Source organism: Rana temporaria, chromosome 4 (assembly GCF_905171775.1).
Source record: "Rana temporaria chromosome 4, aRanTem1.1, whole genome shotgun sequence".
Classification (NCBI taxonomy): Eukaryota; Metazoa; Chordata; class Amphibia; order Anura; family Ranidae; genus Rana; species Rana temporaria.
The window spans coordinates 25,773,596-25,791,010 of record NC_053492.1 but is presented as its reverse complement, the minus strand read 5'-3'; the positions used below and the strand labels follow the sequence as shown (position 1 = coordinate 25,791,010).

The following is a 17,415-nucleotide window of genomic DNA, read 5'->3' as shown; positions in this document are numbered from 1 at the left end:
CTGCAGCTAGAGGCATCATTCAGATATCCTTCTCTTCTGCCGGCGATTCTGCACAACGTAAGAACGATCATAGCGGCGATTCCGCCGCTAGATCGTTTTTACAGGCGGCGGGAGGGGACATCAGGGGGCCATCGGGGGCCCGGAGAACGAATCGTCCGGCGCTGGCAGGAGGCATAGAGATGACTGGTGACCAGATGGTCACCAGTCATCTCTATGACCGTCGGAGGACCCGGGCGCGATGTGATGACGTCACGGCCGGGTCCCCGTAAGTAAACAAAGCCGCAATTGCGGCTGCTAAGCAACACTGATCATGAGATCGGTGAATTTTTTTTCACCGATTTCATGCTTTCCAGCCTGGAGGAGAGATGTGCGGTCTTATTGACCCCGCATCTCTCCATAAAGAGTACCTGTCACACACATTCCTATTACAAGGGATGTTTACATTCCTTGTAATAGGAATAAAAGTGATAATAAAAAAATAAATAAAAAAAAGTGTAAAAAAATAAATAAATATGTAAAAAAAAAAAAGAAATACATTTTTTTTTTTTAACGCCCCTGTCCCCAGTAGCTCTCGCGCAGAAGCGAACGCACACGCAAGTCCCGCCGACATATGTAAACACCGTTTAAACCACATATGTGAGGTATCGCCGCGTGCGTTAGAGTGCCAGCAACAATTCTAGCACTGGACCTCCTCTGTAAATCTAAACTGGTAACCTGTAAAAAATTTCAAAGCGTTGCCTATGGAGATTTTTAAGTACCGAAGTTTGGCGCCATTCCATGAGTGTGCGCAATTTTAAAGCGTGACATGTTAGGTATCTATTTACTCGGTGTAACATCATCTTTCATATTTTAAGCGTAATTTTCTAGCAAAAAAATTATGATTTGTACATGTAGGAGAGAAGTGCCAGAATAGGCCTGGTATGGATGGTATGGATGTGTGTATAACAGCCCGGTATGGAAGTGGTTAAAAAATTCTATATTTTTTACTTTTTGCTATAATAAATCCCCCAAAAATATATAAAAAAAAATGTTTTTCCTCAGTTTAGGCCGAATCGTATTCTTCTACCTATTTGTGGTAAAAAAAAATCGCAATAAGCGTTTATCGATTGTTTTGCACAAAATGTATAGTGTTTACAAAATAGGGGATAGTTTTATTGCATTTTCATTGATAATGTTTTTTTTTACTACTAATGGCGGCGATCAGCGATTTTTTTCGTGACTGCGGTATTATGGCGGACACATCGGACAATTTTGACACATTTTTGGGACCATTGTCATTTTCACAGCAAAAAGAGCTATAAAAATGCACTGTTTACTGTGAAAAATGACAATTGAAATTTAGGAGTTAACCACTAGGGGGCACTGTAGGCGTTAAGTGTGACCTCATATGTGTTTCTAACTGTAGGGGGATGGGGCTGGACGTCAGTGATCGTCTTTCCCTATATCAGGGAACAGACGATCACTGGAACTGACACAATGAAGAACGGGGAAGGTGTGTTTACACACACACCTCTGCCGTTCTTCAGCTCCGGTGGCCAATCGCGGGACACCGGCGGTGATCGGGTCTGCGGGTCCGGCGGGTGCGGTCACGGAGCTTCGGGCCGGGTCACGAGCGCCCTGCCGGCGGCACGCTCGCGGCCCCACGGCTGGGCTTAAAAAGACACGTACAGGTACGTGATTGTGCCATTCTGACGACGTATATCGGCGTGAAGGGGTCCTTAAGTGGTTAAAGGAATCATTAAAATCACTACTCATATAAAAACGATCCTATTTAAAAAAAAATTGCATTGATACATTTCCCCCCAGGGCATTCCCCGGACCCCCATACCCCTTTATGGGCAATAACTTACATATAAGCCTTCGAAATTTGAACTTTTGATTTTTCAAGTTCGGGTCCCATAGACTTTAATAGAGTTTGCGTCTCTGGTCCAAACTTTTTACATTTTTGGGAGTTCTGATGTGAACCGAACGGGGGGTGTTCGGCCCAACTCTATGCGTTACTACTGACATCCTAACTCTGCATTATTTACTGCTGACCCCTGCACTCTGTGTTACTTACTATTGACCCCTAAACTTGGTTATTTTCTTTTAAAGCTGCACCCCGGTGATCTTTGATCTCTACCATATTGTTCAGGTAGATCTCCACCTCTGCAGGGTTGCCTCCCCCTACTTTAATAACCTTGTACTATGATCTCCATCCTCACCTTCACCACACCAACGTATTCCTCGGGTGGGATCTGGTAGATGTCGTTCTTTAATTGTAGGACAGATTTCACCAGCTCCATCACACTCTGATAGACGTTATCATCCGTACGATCGATGTTAGCTGTTGGCGTCGGCTGAAGAGACTGCGAGAGAAAAATGAAACAACATGAATATGGTCGAAGAATTGTACCATCCTCCACAGGCAAGCTTCATGGGAAAATTCATGAACAATCACGATTTCCCGGGAGTACATGGACAAGATCATCTAAAACCCAGGGCAAACATACCAAACTGTGCCTACCCCCCTCACCCAAGATGTATGAGCCCCCTCCTAGCACAAATCCTCTTCCCCCATCCCCACTCCCAACACAAATGCCCCCACATTAAACTTGTGCAATTTGTTTCCGAATTTTCAAATTTCCGAATATTCGAAAATTCGAAAATAAGAATAAAGGGCCAGATTCACAGTTGAAATATGCCAGCGTATCTACTGATACGCCGGCGTATTTTCAAATTTGCCGTGTTGTAGCGTTGTTTTGAATCCTCAAAACAAGTTACGACAGCTTTAGGCTTCGATCCGACAGGCGTACGGCTTCGTACGCCTTCGGATCGTAGGTGTAATTCTCCGGCGCCCGCTGGGTGGAGTTTGCATCGTTTTCCTGCGTCGGGTATGCAAATTAGATGTTTACGGCGATCCACGAAGGTACGCGCGTTCGTCGCATTCGCTTACGTCGTCGCTAGTAGGCTTTTCCCGTCGCAAAGTTACGAGTCCTCTTTAGGTGGTGTAAAATTACACCATCCATGTTAAAGTATGGCCGTCGTTCCCGTGTCAAATTTTAAATTTTTATTTTTTTTGCGTAAGACGTCCGGGAATACAAAACGACGTAACGCACGTCGCTGTTAAAAAAATACGTCGGGGCGCCGTAATTTCGCGCGGATACGTTACGCCACCGTAAAAGTACATGAATCTGGCCCAAAAATCCAAAAATTCAAAAGAACGAAAAACTGAAAATTCAAAAATCTGAAATAACAACTTAACTATTACTATTACTAACTATTAAATTATAGGTTCCAAAATTCCAAAATCCAATTTTTGAATTTCCGATTTTGGAATTTCGAATTTTTGATTTTCTAATTTTTGGAATTTTCGAAAATCTGAAAAAAAAGAAAGAAAATAAGTAAAATTCTAAAGAATAACTAACTGATAATAACTTTTAAATTATAGGTATTGAAATTTCCTTTCAAATTTGGCTGTTAGTGAAAGTAACGAATACGAATTTATCCAATGTTACGAATTATCCAAAATAACGAATGCCGCATCTAAGGGCTCGTTTTTTGGACGTCCGTTAACGGACCGCAATGCTTCCCTATGGGCTAGCGTCCGTTAGCGGATGAGCATCCGCTAACGTCCGTTAGCATCCGTCTGCGTTTAGTTCCGTTTTTTTGGACGGAAGAAAACCCTATTTTTCTTCCGTCTAAAAAACGGAACGGACGAAAAACGGACGTTAACGGATGATCCGTTTATCATCCGTTCCGCTAACGTCCGTTTTTCTATGTAAAAAGCCCCAAAAAAAAAAAAAAAAAAACGGATGGAAAAACTGATGCAAAAATTGATGCAAAAACTGATGAAAAACTGACGAAAAACTGACGAAAAACTGATGGAAAAACGGATCAACTGATGAAAAAAAAACTGATCTGAAAAACTGAACGGACGTGTGAAAGAGCCCTAAATGAATAAAACGTAACGATCTAATAATAAATAATAATAAAAACGTTTTATTATTATTATTAATTATTCATTTGTTCCAATCCATTTGTTTAGATGCGGCATTTCGTTATTTTGGATAATTCGCTACTTCAGATAAATTTGTATTCGTTAAATTCACTAACAGACACATTTTTAAAGGAAATTCCAATATCTATAATTTAATAGTTATTATTAGTTAGTTATTCATTAGAATTTTACTTATTTTCTTTCTTTTCAGATTTTCGAAAATTAAAAAAATCGAAAATTCCGAAACCGAAAATTCCAAAGCCGAAAATTCCAAAACCAAAAATTCGAAAATGCGAAAATCTGAAAATTTGGATTTTGGAATTTCCAAATTTTCGGATTTTGGATTTTGGAAATTTTCTAATTTTCTAAATTCCGATTTTCTAACTTTTTCGAAATAAGAAAAAAAAAAAAGAATGAGACAAAAGCGAAAACAAATTTCGGCAGTGCACATGTCTAGTTACTGGCAGGATCAGCAGGAATAAAAAAAGAAAACGATTGTCGCCACCATATCTAAGGACTGGTAATCTGCCATTTTTTTTACTATTTTATTCTTGGGTTTTACATTTTTTTAGCTAGGCTCAGTGCTTTCGGTAGGACCCTAAATCAGATTTCTCCATTGGGCACTCACCTGCGCTCCAAGCCTGGGAGGCTTCTGTGGCGGCACCGTGAACTCAGCTGTAGAGACAATGGACAAGTCAGGACAACAAATTATCAGTATTTGACTTGAGGTTTATATCTATATTAATCTGTATTGGATGCACAGAATTTATTAACATTGTTTTGCATGTGTATTTGTACAAACCTTTGAGAGTATTTTGTTTTTCTCACTTTAGTGACACATTGGGGTTTATTTAAAAACCAAATTGGCTGTAGGGATGTCTCAGCATTCCCAAATGCACCCCATAATGTGTCAAATATGTGTATTTTTTCCAATGATTAGCAGCTCCATCTAGTGGCCATAATGTGGTATTTTTTTGATTGAGGTATTACAGGAAAATAGTGCATTATGGCCACTAGATGGCGATCATAGGAAATAAACGTATACTTTTGTTGGTTTATTATGCTGTGTATTAGGAGGGCATAGCGCTACAATCAGACAGGAGTGAAATTGCTGAACATTTTGATCTTTGGTGGTGCGACTGAACTATTTAAAAATTCTCAACTTCTGAATTTTTTAAACTGGAACTCCCACTGTCAAAGGGAATCTGAACCAGGTTTCACTGGCAGGGCCAAGCTAATGGTAACCAGCAAACATCATCCTGTAATTTTTTTCCACTGCGTTTGCGATCTGCACTTGGGCGGCTATTAACAATAGATTGTCACCCACAGCAGATCACAAGTGCAGTGCGCTCAAATGCGGTGTGGGAAAGACACACAGAACGTGGCACGCTAAAGGCAAATGGCAATAGGAATAGTACTCACTGTATGAAACTTCTTTTTCTGTAGGTGCCTGAAAGAAAGAAAGATATTTTAGAGAGTATTTCATACAGTATATACTGTTTTATATATGTGGGTTAGTATTGGGGTTACAGGGAAGGTTAGCGTTAGGGGTTACAGAGAAGATTATTGTTAGGGGTTACAGGGAGGGTTAGTGTTAGTGAATACAGGGAGGGTTAGTATTAGGGGTTACAGGGAAGGTTAGTGTCAGGGTTAGAGAAAGGGTTAGTGTTAGGATTACAGGGAGGGTTAGTATTAGGGGTTACACAGTAAAGGTTAGTGTTAGTGAATACAGGGATGGATAGTATTAGGGGTTACGGGAAAGGTAAGTCTCAGGATTACAGGGAGGGTTCGTGTTAGGGTTATATGGAGGGTTAGGGTTACAGGGAAGGTTAGTGTTAGGGTTATAAGAAGGGTTAGTGCTGGGGTTACAGAAAGAGTTTGTTTTGTGGTTACATGGAGGGTTAGTGTTAGGGTTATAAGAAGGGTTAGTGTTGGGGTTACAGAAAGGGTTAGTGTTAGGGGTACATGGAGGGTTAGTGTTAGGCCTCGTACACACGGACGGACTGTCCGCTGAAAACGGTCCGCCGGACCGTTTTCAGCGGACATGTCCGCCCGGAGATTTCTGTCTGATGGTTGTACACACCATCAGACAGAAATCCGCGCGTACACGATACGCGGTGACGTGGACGCGCTGCGACGATGACGCGACGATGACGCCGCGACGTGCGTGGCCCTGGAAGTTCAATGCTTCCACGCATGCGTCTAATCACTTCGACGCATGCGAGGGATGGCGGCCGATCGGACATGTCCGGTGAGTCTGTACAGACGACCGAACATGTCTGACGGACAGGCTTCCAGCGGACATGTTTCTTAGCATGCTAAGAAACATTTGTCCGCCGGAAAACGGTCGGCTGGACAAATGTCCGCTGGAAACCTGTCCGGTCGGCCGTACACACGACCGAACATGTCTGCTGAAACTGGTCCGCGGACCAGTTTCAGCAGACATGTTCGTTCGTGTGTACGGGGCCTTAGAGTCACAGAGAAGATTTGTGTTAGGGTTATAAGAGGGGGTAAGTGTTGGGGTTCCTGAAAGGGTTAGTGCTGTGGTTACATAAAGGGCTACTGTTGGGATTACAGGAAGTGTTAGTGTTACGATTACATGGAAGGTTAGTATTAGGGTTACATGGAGAATTCGTGTTGGGGTTACAGAAAGGGTTAGTGTTAGGGTTACATGGAGGGTTAGTGTTGGGGTTACATGGAGGGTTCGTTTTGGGGTTACATGGAGGGTTAGTGTTGGGGTTACATGGAGGGTTAGTGTTAGGGTTACATGGAGGGTTAGTGTTAGGGTTACATGGAGGATTAGTGTTAGGGTAACATGGAGGGTTAGTGTTGGGGTTACATGGAGGGTTAGTGTTAGGGTTACATGGAGGATTAGTGTTAGGGTTACATGGAGGGTTAGTTTTGGGGTTACATGGAGGGTTAGTGTTAGGCCCCGTACACACCATAGAATCCATCCGCTGAAAAATCTCAGCGGATCGGTTTCAGCAGATAGATTCTATGGTGTGTACATTCCTGCGGATATTTATCCGCGGAAATTTCCCAATTCCAGCAGATAAAAATTTGTAGACATGTCTACAAATCTATCCGCTGGAATTGGCTCCCGCGGATCGATCCGGTGGTCTGTACAGACTCACCGGATCGATCCGTCCGAAGGGATCCCCCGCATGCGTCGTAATGATTCGACGCATGCGTGGAATTCCTTTTATGACAGCGTCGCGCACGTCGCCGCGTCATCATCGCGGCGACGGTGCGACACGTCATCGCGAGGGGATTTCGGTGCGGATTTCGATCCGATGGTGAGTACACTCCATCGGATCCAAATCCGTGGAAATCCTGGAGAGGATTTATCCGCGGATACGGTCCGGTGGGGTTACTGAAAGGGCTACTGTTGGGATTACAGGGAGTGTTAGGATTACGTGGAGGGTTAGTGTTAGGGTTACAGGGAGGGTTAGGATTATGTGGAGGGTTAGTGTTAGGGTTATAAGAAGGGTTAGTGTTAGGGTTACATGGAGGGTTAGTGTTAGGGTTACATGGAGGGTTAGTTTTGGGGTTACATGGAGGGTTAGTGTTAGGGTTACATGGAGGGTTAGTGTTGGGGTTACATGGAGGGTTAGTGTTAGGGTTATAAGAAGGGTTAGTGTTGGGGTTACTGAAAGGGCTACTATTGGGATTACAGGGAGTGTTAGGGTTACAGGGAGGGTTGAAAAGTCCAAATGAATACTTACTAATTCGGATGGCTTTTCACTCTTCTTATGTTGATTTTGATCCTAAAGACATAATATAGAGCATATTAGTATTATAAGTATTGTTTTACCCTGAAGAAAAAAAAATGCTATGAGCAGTGTACAAATATTTCTTTATACAATCCTGTTGTTCAGGTCACCGGGACTTGTATGATTGAGCTGAGGTTGAGGACCTGTGTACTTTTCATCTCTCATATAATCGTTATAAAGTTTGTTTTCTCCATTCTTTCTCATGGTTTATCAAAAGCCAAAACATTTTTTTTTGAATAGTGTAGGGAATCGTTTGACACTTTGGAGAGATTTATCTACACCTTCTGTCCTGGAGACACAAAACGCGCACTTGTGATACTCCGTCATCCCTACACTTCCTGTCCTGGAGACACAAAACGCGCACTTGTGATACTCCGTCATCCCTACACTTCCTGTCCTAGAGACACAAAACGTGCACTTGTGATACTCCGTAATCCCTACACTTCCTGTCCTCGAGACACAAAACGTGCACTTGTGATACTCCGTCATCCCTACACTTCCTGTCCTAGAGACCCAAAACGTGCACTTGTGATACTCCGTCATCCCTACACTTCCTGTCCTGGAGACACAAAACGTGCACTTATGATACTCCGTCATCCCTTTACTTCCTGTCCTGGAGACACAAAACGTGCACTTGTGATACTCCGTCATCCCTACACTTCCTGTCCTGGAGACACAAAACGTGCACTTGTGATACTCCGTCATCCCTACACTTCCTGTCCCGGAGCCACAAAATGTGCACTTGTGATACTCCGTAATCCCTACACTTCCTGTCCTGGAGACACAAAACGTGCACTTGTGATACTCCGTCATCCCTTTACTTCCTGTCCTAGAGACACAAAACGTGCACTTGTGATACTCTGTCATCCCTACACTTCCTGTCCTAGAGACACAAAACGTGCACTTGTCATACTCTGTCATCCCTACACTTCCTGTCCTAGAGACACAAAACGTGCACTTGTGATACTCCGTCATCCCTACACTTCCTGTCCTAGAGACACAAAACGTGCACTTGTGATACTCCGTCATCCCTACACTTCCTGTCCTAGAGACACAAAACGTGCACTTGTGATACTCCGTCATCCCTACACTTCCTGTCCCGGAGCCACAAAATGTGCACTTGTGATACTCCGTAATCCCTACACTTCCTGTCCTGGAGACACAAAACGTGCACTTGTGATACTCCGTCATCCCTTTACTTCCTGTCCTAGAGACACAAAACGTGCACTTGTGATACTCTGTCATCCCTACACTTCCTGTCCTAGAGACACAAAACGTGCACTTGTCATACTCTGTCATCCCTACACTTCCTGTCCTAGAGACACAAAACGTGCACTTGTGATACTCCGTCATCCCTACACTTCCTGTCCTAGAGACACAAAACGTGCACTTGTGATACTCCGTCATCCCTACACTTCCTGTCCTCCTACCCAGGGGTGGTTAGACTGAAGCAGTAAGAGAGGCTGTCCTTGTCATCTCAGACTTCCCATGAAGGTGCGTGATGCCTATCCTTCTAAAAATGCCTTCAGAGGGCTGTTGGCCAGTCCAGTGCAGAGGCGGCTCTCTAATTAGGCAAATAAGACGGTCGCCTAAGGCCTCGCACTCACAGTGGCCCCGCAGCCACCTAATTGAAGAGCCACCTCTTCTGACAACAATGTAGCCGCGGCTTTAAGCTCTGGCCAGCAGTGGGTTACCATTGCCTGTGAGTTCCACGGCCAAGCAGTGGAGAATGGGGTTGGAGCGTGGCTGTGTTTTGGGGAGGCGGGGCCAGCACTGTGTTGTCTGGGGGAGGAGAAGAGGAGGAGATTCCAGCAGCCCAAGCACAAGTGGGACCTCATGTCTAGGTTTTTTCTAAGGACTCACAAAGCCTGGAGTCGCCTCTGGTCCAGTGTATTTTTCAGGCTTCCTTTAACATTCCGAGCACAGTTGCGTCTTGTACAATGACAGATTTTAATCATGTAATATAAAGCCCCGCTCCCAGTCCACGCTGACCCCTATAAATTAAAAAAAGTCCGCTAGGTCCTCAGGGATCAGAGATTTTCTATGTTCTTTCCTCGACTGAAAATTGCATTTTTTTCGCCGTATCAGAGCAAGCTGATTGAATATTCCGCCGCCAATTACACGCCCCCCTCCATTCTACGTCCATCCTAAACGCGGAGCTCGCTGGAGACCGGAGATACGCAAGGAACAGGTCAAGCCCAAACGCCTAATTAATGAGCCGGAGAGCCTACTTGTTAAGCCGCTGAAAGCTCTGCGAATCTTGGGACGGCGAAGGGTCATGCATAGAAATTCAGCAGACGCGGGCGGGTTTTTGAAGTAAATTGGGCTTTGCCGTTAACCGTTCTCCTTTTCATCAGCCGGGTCCCATGTTCGATCACTTTAATGGCCGCGTTTGGTTTTGGGGGGGATGGACTTTAAAGGAGCCCCATCAGGCAAGAAATACGGCAAATTATCTAGAGATGGTATTACAGGGGCTAGAGATTTCATTCAGTGGCGATGCATCCAAAAGGGGTGCATGGGCGCCGCCCCCTCTCTCCTGGCACCGCTCTATCACCCTAGGTAGATTCATGCATTGCATGAATCTAACTACGGTCGCCGCTGACACCCCCTATTCAGGTGTCCGGACCCTTTTCGGGCACCGGACATCTGAATTACAGCGGTGGGGGTGTTTTTTTGGAAGCACCTGTTTAGAGCCGTGCCATGCTGTGCGTTTGCTGTTCACTGAGCGTTGTGTTATCAAAGCGAAGGAACACTGAACCGTCTCTCAGCCAATCAGGTGCTCGGGTCTGTTACCTGTCACCTGATAGAGAGGACGGAAAAAGACATCGAGGACGTGCAGGACACTGCCCCTGACAAGCTGCGAGACAGGTAAGTGGCGGGCGATGCACACTGACAGCATTTGATGGGGCACAGTAGGGGGAATGGATGGGCACACTGGCAGCATTTGATGGGGCACAGTAGCGGCAATTGATGGGCATACTGGCAGCATTTTATGGGGCACAGTAGCGGCAACTGATGGGCACACTGGCAGTATTTGATGGGGCACAGTAGCGGCAATTGATGGGCACACTGGCAGCAATTCATGGGTACAGTAGCTGCATTTGATGGCACAGTGGCTGCGTTTGATGGGCACAGTGGCTGAATTTGATGGGCACAGTGGCTGAATTTGATGGGCACAGTGACTGCATTTGATGGGCACAGTAGCTGCGCATGATGGGCACAGTGGCTGCGCTTGATGGGCACAGTAGCTGCATTTGATAGCACAGTAGCTGTGTTTATTGGGCACAGTGGCTGCAATTTATGTTTTTTTTTTCAGTTTGTTTGCGCCCCACCCCCCAAAAAAAATTGAGCACCAGCCGCCACTGGATTTTATATAAACAGTATATATATATATATATATACTGTATATATATATATATTTGATGGGGCACACTGGCAGCAATTGATGGGCACACTGGCAGCAATTGATGGGCACACTGGCAGCAATTGATGGGTACAGTAGCTGCGTTTGATGGCAGAGTGGCGGCAATTAATGGGTACAGTGGCTGCGTTTGATGGCACAGTGGCAGCATTTGATGGACACAGTGGCTGCATTTGATGGGCACAGTGGCTGCATTTGATGGGCACAGTGGCTTAATTTGATGGGCACAGTGGCTGCATTTGATGGACACAGTAGCGGCAATTCATGGGCATACTGGCAGCAATTGACAGGCAAACTGGCAGCAATTGATGGGTACAGTAGCTACGTTTGATGGCACAGTGGCTGCGTTTGATGGGCACAGTGGCTGAATTTGATGGGCACAGTGGCTGTGCTTGATGGGCACAGTAGCTGCACTAGATGGGCACAGTGGCTGCGTTTGATAGCACAGTAGCTGCATTTGATGGGCACAGTGGCTGCATTTGATGGGCACAGTGGCTGCATTTGATGGGCACAGTGGCTGCATTTGATGGGCACAGTGGCTGCGTTTGATGGACACAGTAGCGGCAATTGATGGGCATACTGACAGCAATTGATGGGCATACTGGCAGCAATTGATGGACACAATGGCTGCATTTGATGGGCATAGTGACAGCATTTGATGGGCACAGTGACTGCATTTGATGGGCACAGTGACTGCATTTGATGGGCACAGTAGCTGAGCTTGATGGGCACAGTAGCTGCGTTTGATAGCACAGTAGCTGCGTTTGATGGGCACAGTATCTGCAATTGATGGGTTTTTTTTTTCAGTTTGTTTGCGCCCCCCAAAAAAATTTGAGCACCAGCCGCCACTGGATTTTATATATACAGTATATATATATTTGATGGGGCACATAGCAGCAATTGATGGGCACACTGGCAGCAATTGATGGGCACACTGGCAGCAATTGATGGGCACACTGGCAGCAATTAATGGGCACAGTAGCGGCAATTGATGGGCACACTGGCTACATTTGATGGCAGAGTGGCGGCAATTTATGGGTACAGTGGCTGCGTTTGATGGCACAGTGACAGCGTTTGATGGGCACAGTGGCTGCAATTGATGTTTTTTTTTTCAGTTTGTTTGCATCGCCCCCCCCCCCCCCCCCCCCCCAAAAAAAAAAGGGGCACCAGCCGCCACAGTAGCTGTGTTTATTGGGCACAGTGTCTGCAATTTATGTTTTTTTTTTTCAGTTTGTTTGCGCCCCACCCCCCAAAAAAAATTGAGCACCAGCCGCCACTGGATTTTATATAAACAGTATATATATATATATATATATATATATATATATATATATACTGTGTATATATATATATATATATATGATGGGGCACACTGGCAGCAATTGATGGGCACACTGGCAGCAATTGATGGGCACACTGGCAGCAATTGATGGGTACAGTAGCTGCGTTTGATGGCAGAGTGGCGGCAATTAATGGGTACAGTGGCTGCGTTTGATGGCACAGTGGCAGCATTTGATGGACACAGTGGCTGCATTTGATGGGCACAGTGGCTGCATTTGATGGGCACAGTGGCTTAATTTGATGGGCACAGTGGCTGCATTTGATGGACACAGTAGCGGCAATTCATGGGCATACTGGCAGCAATTGATAGGCAAACTGGCAGCAATTGATGGGTACAGTAGCTACGTTTGATGGCACAGTGGCTGCGTTTGATGGGCACAGTGGCTGAATTTGATGGGCACAGTGGCTGTGCTTGATGGGCACAGTAGCTGCACTAGATGGGCACAGTGGCTGTGTTTGATAGCACAGTAGCTGCATTTGATGGGCACAGTGGCTGCATTTGATGGGCACAGTGGCTGCATTTGATGGGCACAGTGGCTGCATTTGATGGACACAGTAGCGGCAATTGATGGGCATACTGACAGCAATTGATGGGCATACTGGCAGCAATTAATGGACACAATGGCTGCATTTGATGGGCATAGTGACAGCATTTGATGGGCACAGTGACTGCATTTGATGGGCACAGTGACTGCATTTGATGGGCACAGTAGCTGAGCTTGATGGGCACAGTAGCTGCGTTTGATAGCACAGTAGCTGCGTTTGATGGGCACAGTATCTGCAATTGATGGGGGTTTTTTTTCAGTTTGTTTGCGCCCCCCAAAAAAAATTTAGCACCAGCCGCCACTGGATTTTATATATACAGTATATATATATTTGATGGGGCACATAGCAGCAATTGATGGGCACACTGGCAGCAATTGATGGGCACACTGGCAGCAATTGATGGGCACACTGGCAGCAATTGATGGGCACAGTAGCGGCAATTGATGGGCACACTGGCTACATTTGATGGCAGAGTGGCGGCAATTTATGGGTACAGTGGCTGCGTTTGATGGCACAGTGACAGCGTTTGATGGGCACAGTGGCTGCAATTGATGTTTTTTTTTTCAGTTTGTTTGCATCGCCCCCCCCCCCCAAAAAAAAAAGGGGCACCAGCCGCCACTGCATATATATATATATATATATATATATATATATATATATATATATATATATATATATATATATATATATAAAAAGACCAGCAATTAAAATGTGGGGTCATCCAAGGACAAACCCAACCACCCTTCAATACAGAACTTCAACATGTGAATGGTGCCTCTAATAAAGATATGCCAGTGGATGACCTAATAAGTAATCAACACCTATAAAATGGATAGGAGGAGGTATGGGTGGCGCCTGTGGTAGGGAATTGGGGTAAGGCAGCAGCCACAGCCTAGGTCAGTAATGGCAAACCTTGGCACCCCAGATGTATTGGAACTACATTTCCCATGATGCTCACCTACAACGCAGAATGCATGGGGTGCCAAGGTTCCCCATCACTGGTCTAGGTCATAAGCATGGGATTTAATATTTATTCAAATAACACCAATAACCAATAAAAAACAATGAACTTCAAAGCATAAAACACTACGGGTTGATTTACAGTACTAAAACTGAAAAGTGCAAAATCTGGTGCAGTTCTACATAGAAACCAATCAGCTTCCAGGTTTTAGCTAAAGTTAGAAGCTGATTGGCTACCATGTACCAGATTTTCCACTCTCTTTCAGTAAAAAAATAATAATCAACCCCTAAGTTTTTATTACACAGAAAATTAATACAACACATAAGTAAAAAAAAAAAAACAACACTATACAAAAAAAAATAAAAAATCCAAATCAATACATTTTTTGTATGTCTAAAATAAAAAAACAAAACAAACTAAAAGGTATCTCTAAATGCAAAACTTTTTTTTTTTTAAGCGGGATTAGAACAACTTTTTTTTGGCTGCCCTCTATGTATCCCATTTACCATTATAATTGAAAGTAAAAAATGTAATAAAATACAACATTTTGAAAATAAAATAAAAAAAAACAAATAGAGGGGAAATTTCTAATGGGGACACTAGTTCTGGTGACCTGGGGGCCCCAAGGGATTCCTCTAATTTGCAGGATTTTTCTATCATTTCCTGGTTTTGGGACAGGAAGTGAATGTAAATCTCCCCAATAAAACACAAATGGCAACCAAAAAATAAAAAAATAAATAAATAATAATTTATGGGTTATAACTCTCCCTTACTCTACCCAAAATGGGAAAAAAAAGAAGTTTTGCCTATTGTGCGAAAAAAATACGTTTTATTTTTTTATTTTTTTGTACCCATTGGAGAGATTTCCCCTCAATTCCTGTCTGTTCCGTGGGTGTCAGTTGGTAGAGGAAGTGAGTAGAGACACATAATGAATCATGATTCCTTTGCTTTTGCTGCATCCCTCTGTCAAATTCCCTCTGTTTTTTACATTTTTTAAAACAAAAATTACATTTCAAATAACAAAAATGTGTTAAAATATGCAAAATACAACAAAATTTAAATATGACCCAAAACCATTATTGACATCACCTGACCCTGTTATGTCTAAAATCATCCTATGTCCACTAGGGGCATAGGATGACTGAGAAATGATATCTTGGACTACCTGAGATGGGATTATTATGTAATTATTATCCACAATATATGCCAGGATATCTGTAAAGAACTATTTACTGTTTGTTGATTCTGAACTCAACGGGTTAATTGTAAGAGTGACTCATTCATACTGTTGGGACAAATACTGTTAGATGCTAATGCCATCACCTCCTGCCATCTGTCTGTTCTCTGTGCTAATTGACCCTGCTATTGTGTGAAGATGTTCTGTGTTTACACTTATGATAATGTGTATTGTATAGCAGGTGAGCGAGGAGACGTAACGTCTTCCCTGAAAGGTCATATCTGAGTCACCTCGTCTGGGTAAATGATTAGTTAATTAGCTCATGTTAATTTATGTTCTGGTTATCTCCTCTTTAAACTGTATATAAGGTTGCATTATTGGTTCTAATAAACACTCCATGTACAGCAGACAAACAAGTCTCGTCTCGTTGTGTGCTTGTGAGCAGCAGGAATATCCGATATCTATATCCAGACTGATAGGAAGTGGTATATGACGGAAACACTCAAGCGGAGTGTGGGACGTTCCGTTACAGTAACGTTACACTTTTTTAACTTATTGTTCATCACATAGGGGACAGAAATTGTCCAATGCAATGCTTTTTTTGGTGAAAGGTTCCCTTTAATAAGACATCAGGGGTCCTTTAGACCCCTGATATCTCCCTTGTCCTCTACTGAGCCTAAAGTGACAGCTGGACCCAGAAGTGAAATTTTACACATCACTTCTGGGTTCTTAGTAGTTCTTCCTTCCAAACCAAATGTACACCGGTGCTCAGGCAGTCAGCTGCTGTGAGCCCTGTAGAGACTGCCATGATAAAGGCCCAAAGTCCCAAACGCGTTGACCTTTTTGTGCAGATTTTATGCGTTGTTCTTCTAAAAAAAAGGCTATCTGCTTGTGGATTTTATCAAACACTTGAAGATATGAAGGAGGCTTTCGATGTGAAAGGGGGCTCAGATGTGAACAGGAGACCCTGCTGGAAGGGGGTACTTTGACCCTCATGGGAGTTTGGGTTCTGATGTAAAAGGAGGACCCTGATGCAAGGGGGAGGCTTCTGATGTGAAAGGAGGGCTTAGATGTGAACAGGGGACCCTGCTGGGAGGGGGGACTTTGACCCTCATGGGAGGGGGTACTTTGACCCTCATGGGAGTTAGGGTTCTGATGTAAAAGGAGGACCCTGTTGCAAGGGGGAGGCTCTGAAGTTTTGGGGGAGGCTTCTGATGTGAAAGGGGGGCTCAGATGTGAACAGGGGACCCTCCTGGGAGAGGGGACTTTGACCCTCATTGGAGGGGGTACTTTGACTCTCATGGTAGTTAGGGTTCTGATGTAAAAGGAGGACCCTGATATAAGGAGGAGGCTCTGAAGTTTTGGGGGAGGCTTCTGATGTCAAAGGGGGACTCAGATGTGAACAGGAGACCCTGCTGGGAGGGGATACTTTGACCCTCATGGGAGTTAGGGTTCTGATGTAAAAGGAGGACCCTGATGCAAGGGGGAGGCTCTGAAGTTTTTGGGGAGGCTTCTGATGTGAAAGAGGGGCTCAGATGTGAACATAGGACCCTCCTTGGAGGGGGGACGTTGACCCTCATGGGAGGGGGTACTTTAACCCTCATGGGAGGGAGGGTTCTGATGTAAAAGGAGGACCCTATTGCAAGGGGGAGGCTCTGAAGTTTGGAGGGCGGGCTTCTGATGTGAAAGGAGGGGCTCAGACGAGAACAGGGGACCCTCCTGGGAGGGGGTACTTTGACCCTCATGGGAGGGAGGGTTCTGATGTAAAAGGAGGATCCTGATGCAAGGGGGAGGCACTAAAGTTTTGGGGGTGGCTTCTGATGTGAAAGTGGGGCTCAGATGTGAGCAGGCGACCCTCCTGGGAGGGGGTACTTTGACCCTCATGGGAGGGAGGGTTCTGATGTAAAAGGAGGACCCTGATGCAAGGGGGAGGCTCTGAACTTTTGGGGAAGGTTCTGATGTGAAAGGGGGACTCAGATGTGAACAAGAGACCCTGCTGGGAGGGGGGCTTTGACCCTCATGGGAGGGGGGTACTTTGACCCTCATGGGAGTTAGGGTTCCGATGTAAAAGGAGGACCCTGATGCAAGGGGGAGGCTCTGAAGTTTTGAGGGAAGGCTTCTGATGTGAAAGGGGGACTCAGATGTGAACAAGAGATCCTGCTGGGAGGGGGAGTTTTGACCCTCATGGGAGGGGGGTACTTTGTCCCTTATGGGAGG

The 17,415-nt window shown here is 44.7% G+C and overlaps 1 protein-coding gene across 4 annotated transcripts in view; it reads right to left on the bottom strand.

The window, feature by feature from the left end:
* PTK2B (protein tyrosine kinase 2 beta) overlaps positions 1-17,415 on the bottom strand; it is a 221,364-nt gene that overhangs the window by 5,083 nt on the left and 198,866 nt on the right. For 3 of the 4 annotated variants that reach the window (XM_040348142.1, XM_040348139.1, XM_040348140.1), the window contains 5 exons: positions 14,873-14,998; positions 7,705-7,746; positions 5,402-5,429; positions 4,608-4,654; positions 2,205-2,348 (listed from right to left, as the gene is read on the bottom strand). In XM_040348142.1, coding sequence (XP_040204076.1) covers positions 2,205-2,348; positions 4,608-4,654; positions 5,402-5,429; positions 7,705-7,746; positions 14,873-14,998 — 387 coding nt within the window. The remainder of the gene's footprint in view (positions 1-2,204; positions 2,349-4,607; positions 4,655-5,401; positions 5,430-7,704; positions 7,747-14,872; positions 14,999-17,415) is intronic. The other variant, XM_040348141.1, reaches the window with a different exon arrangement.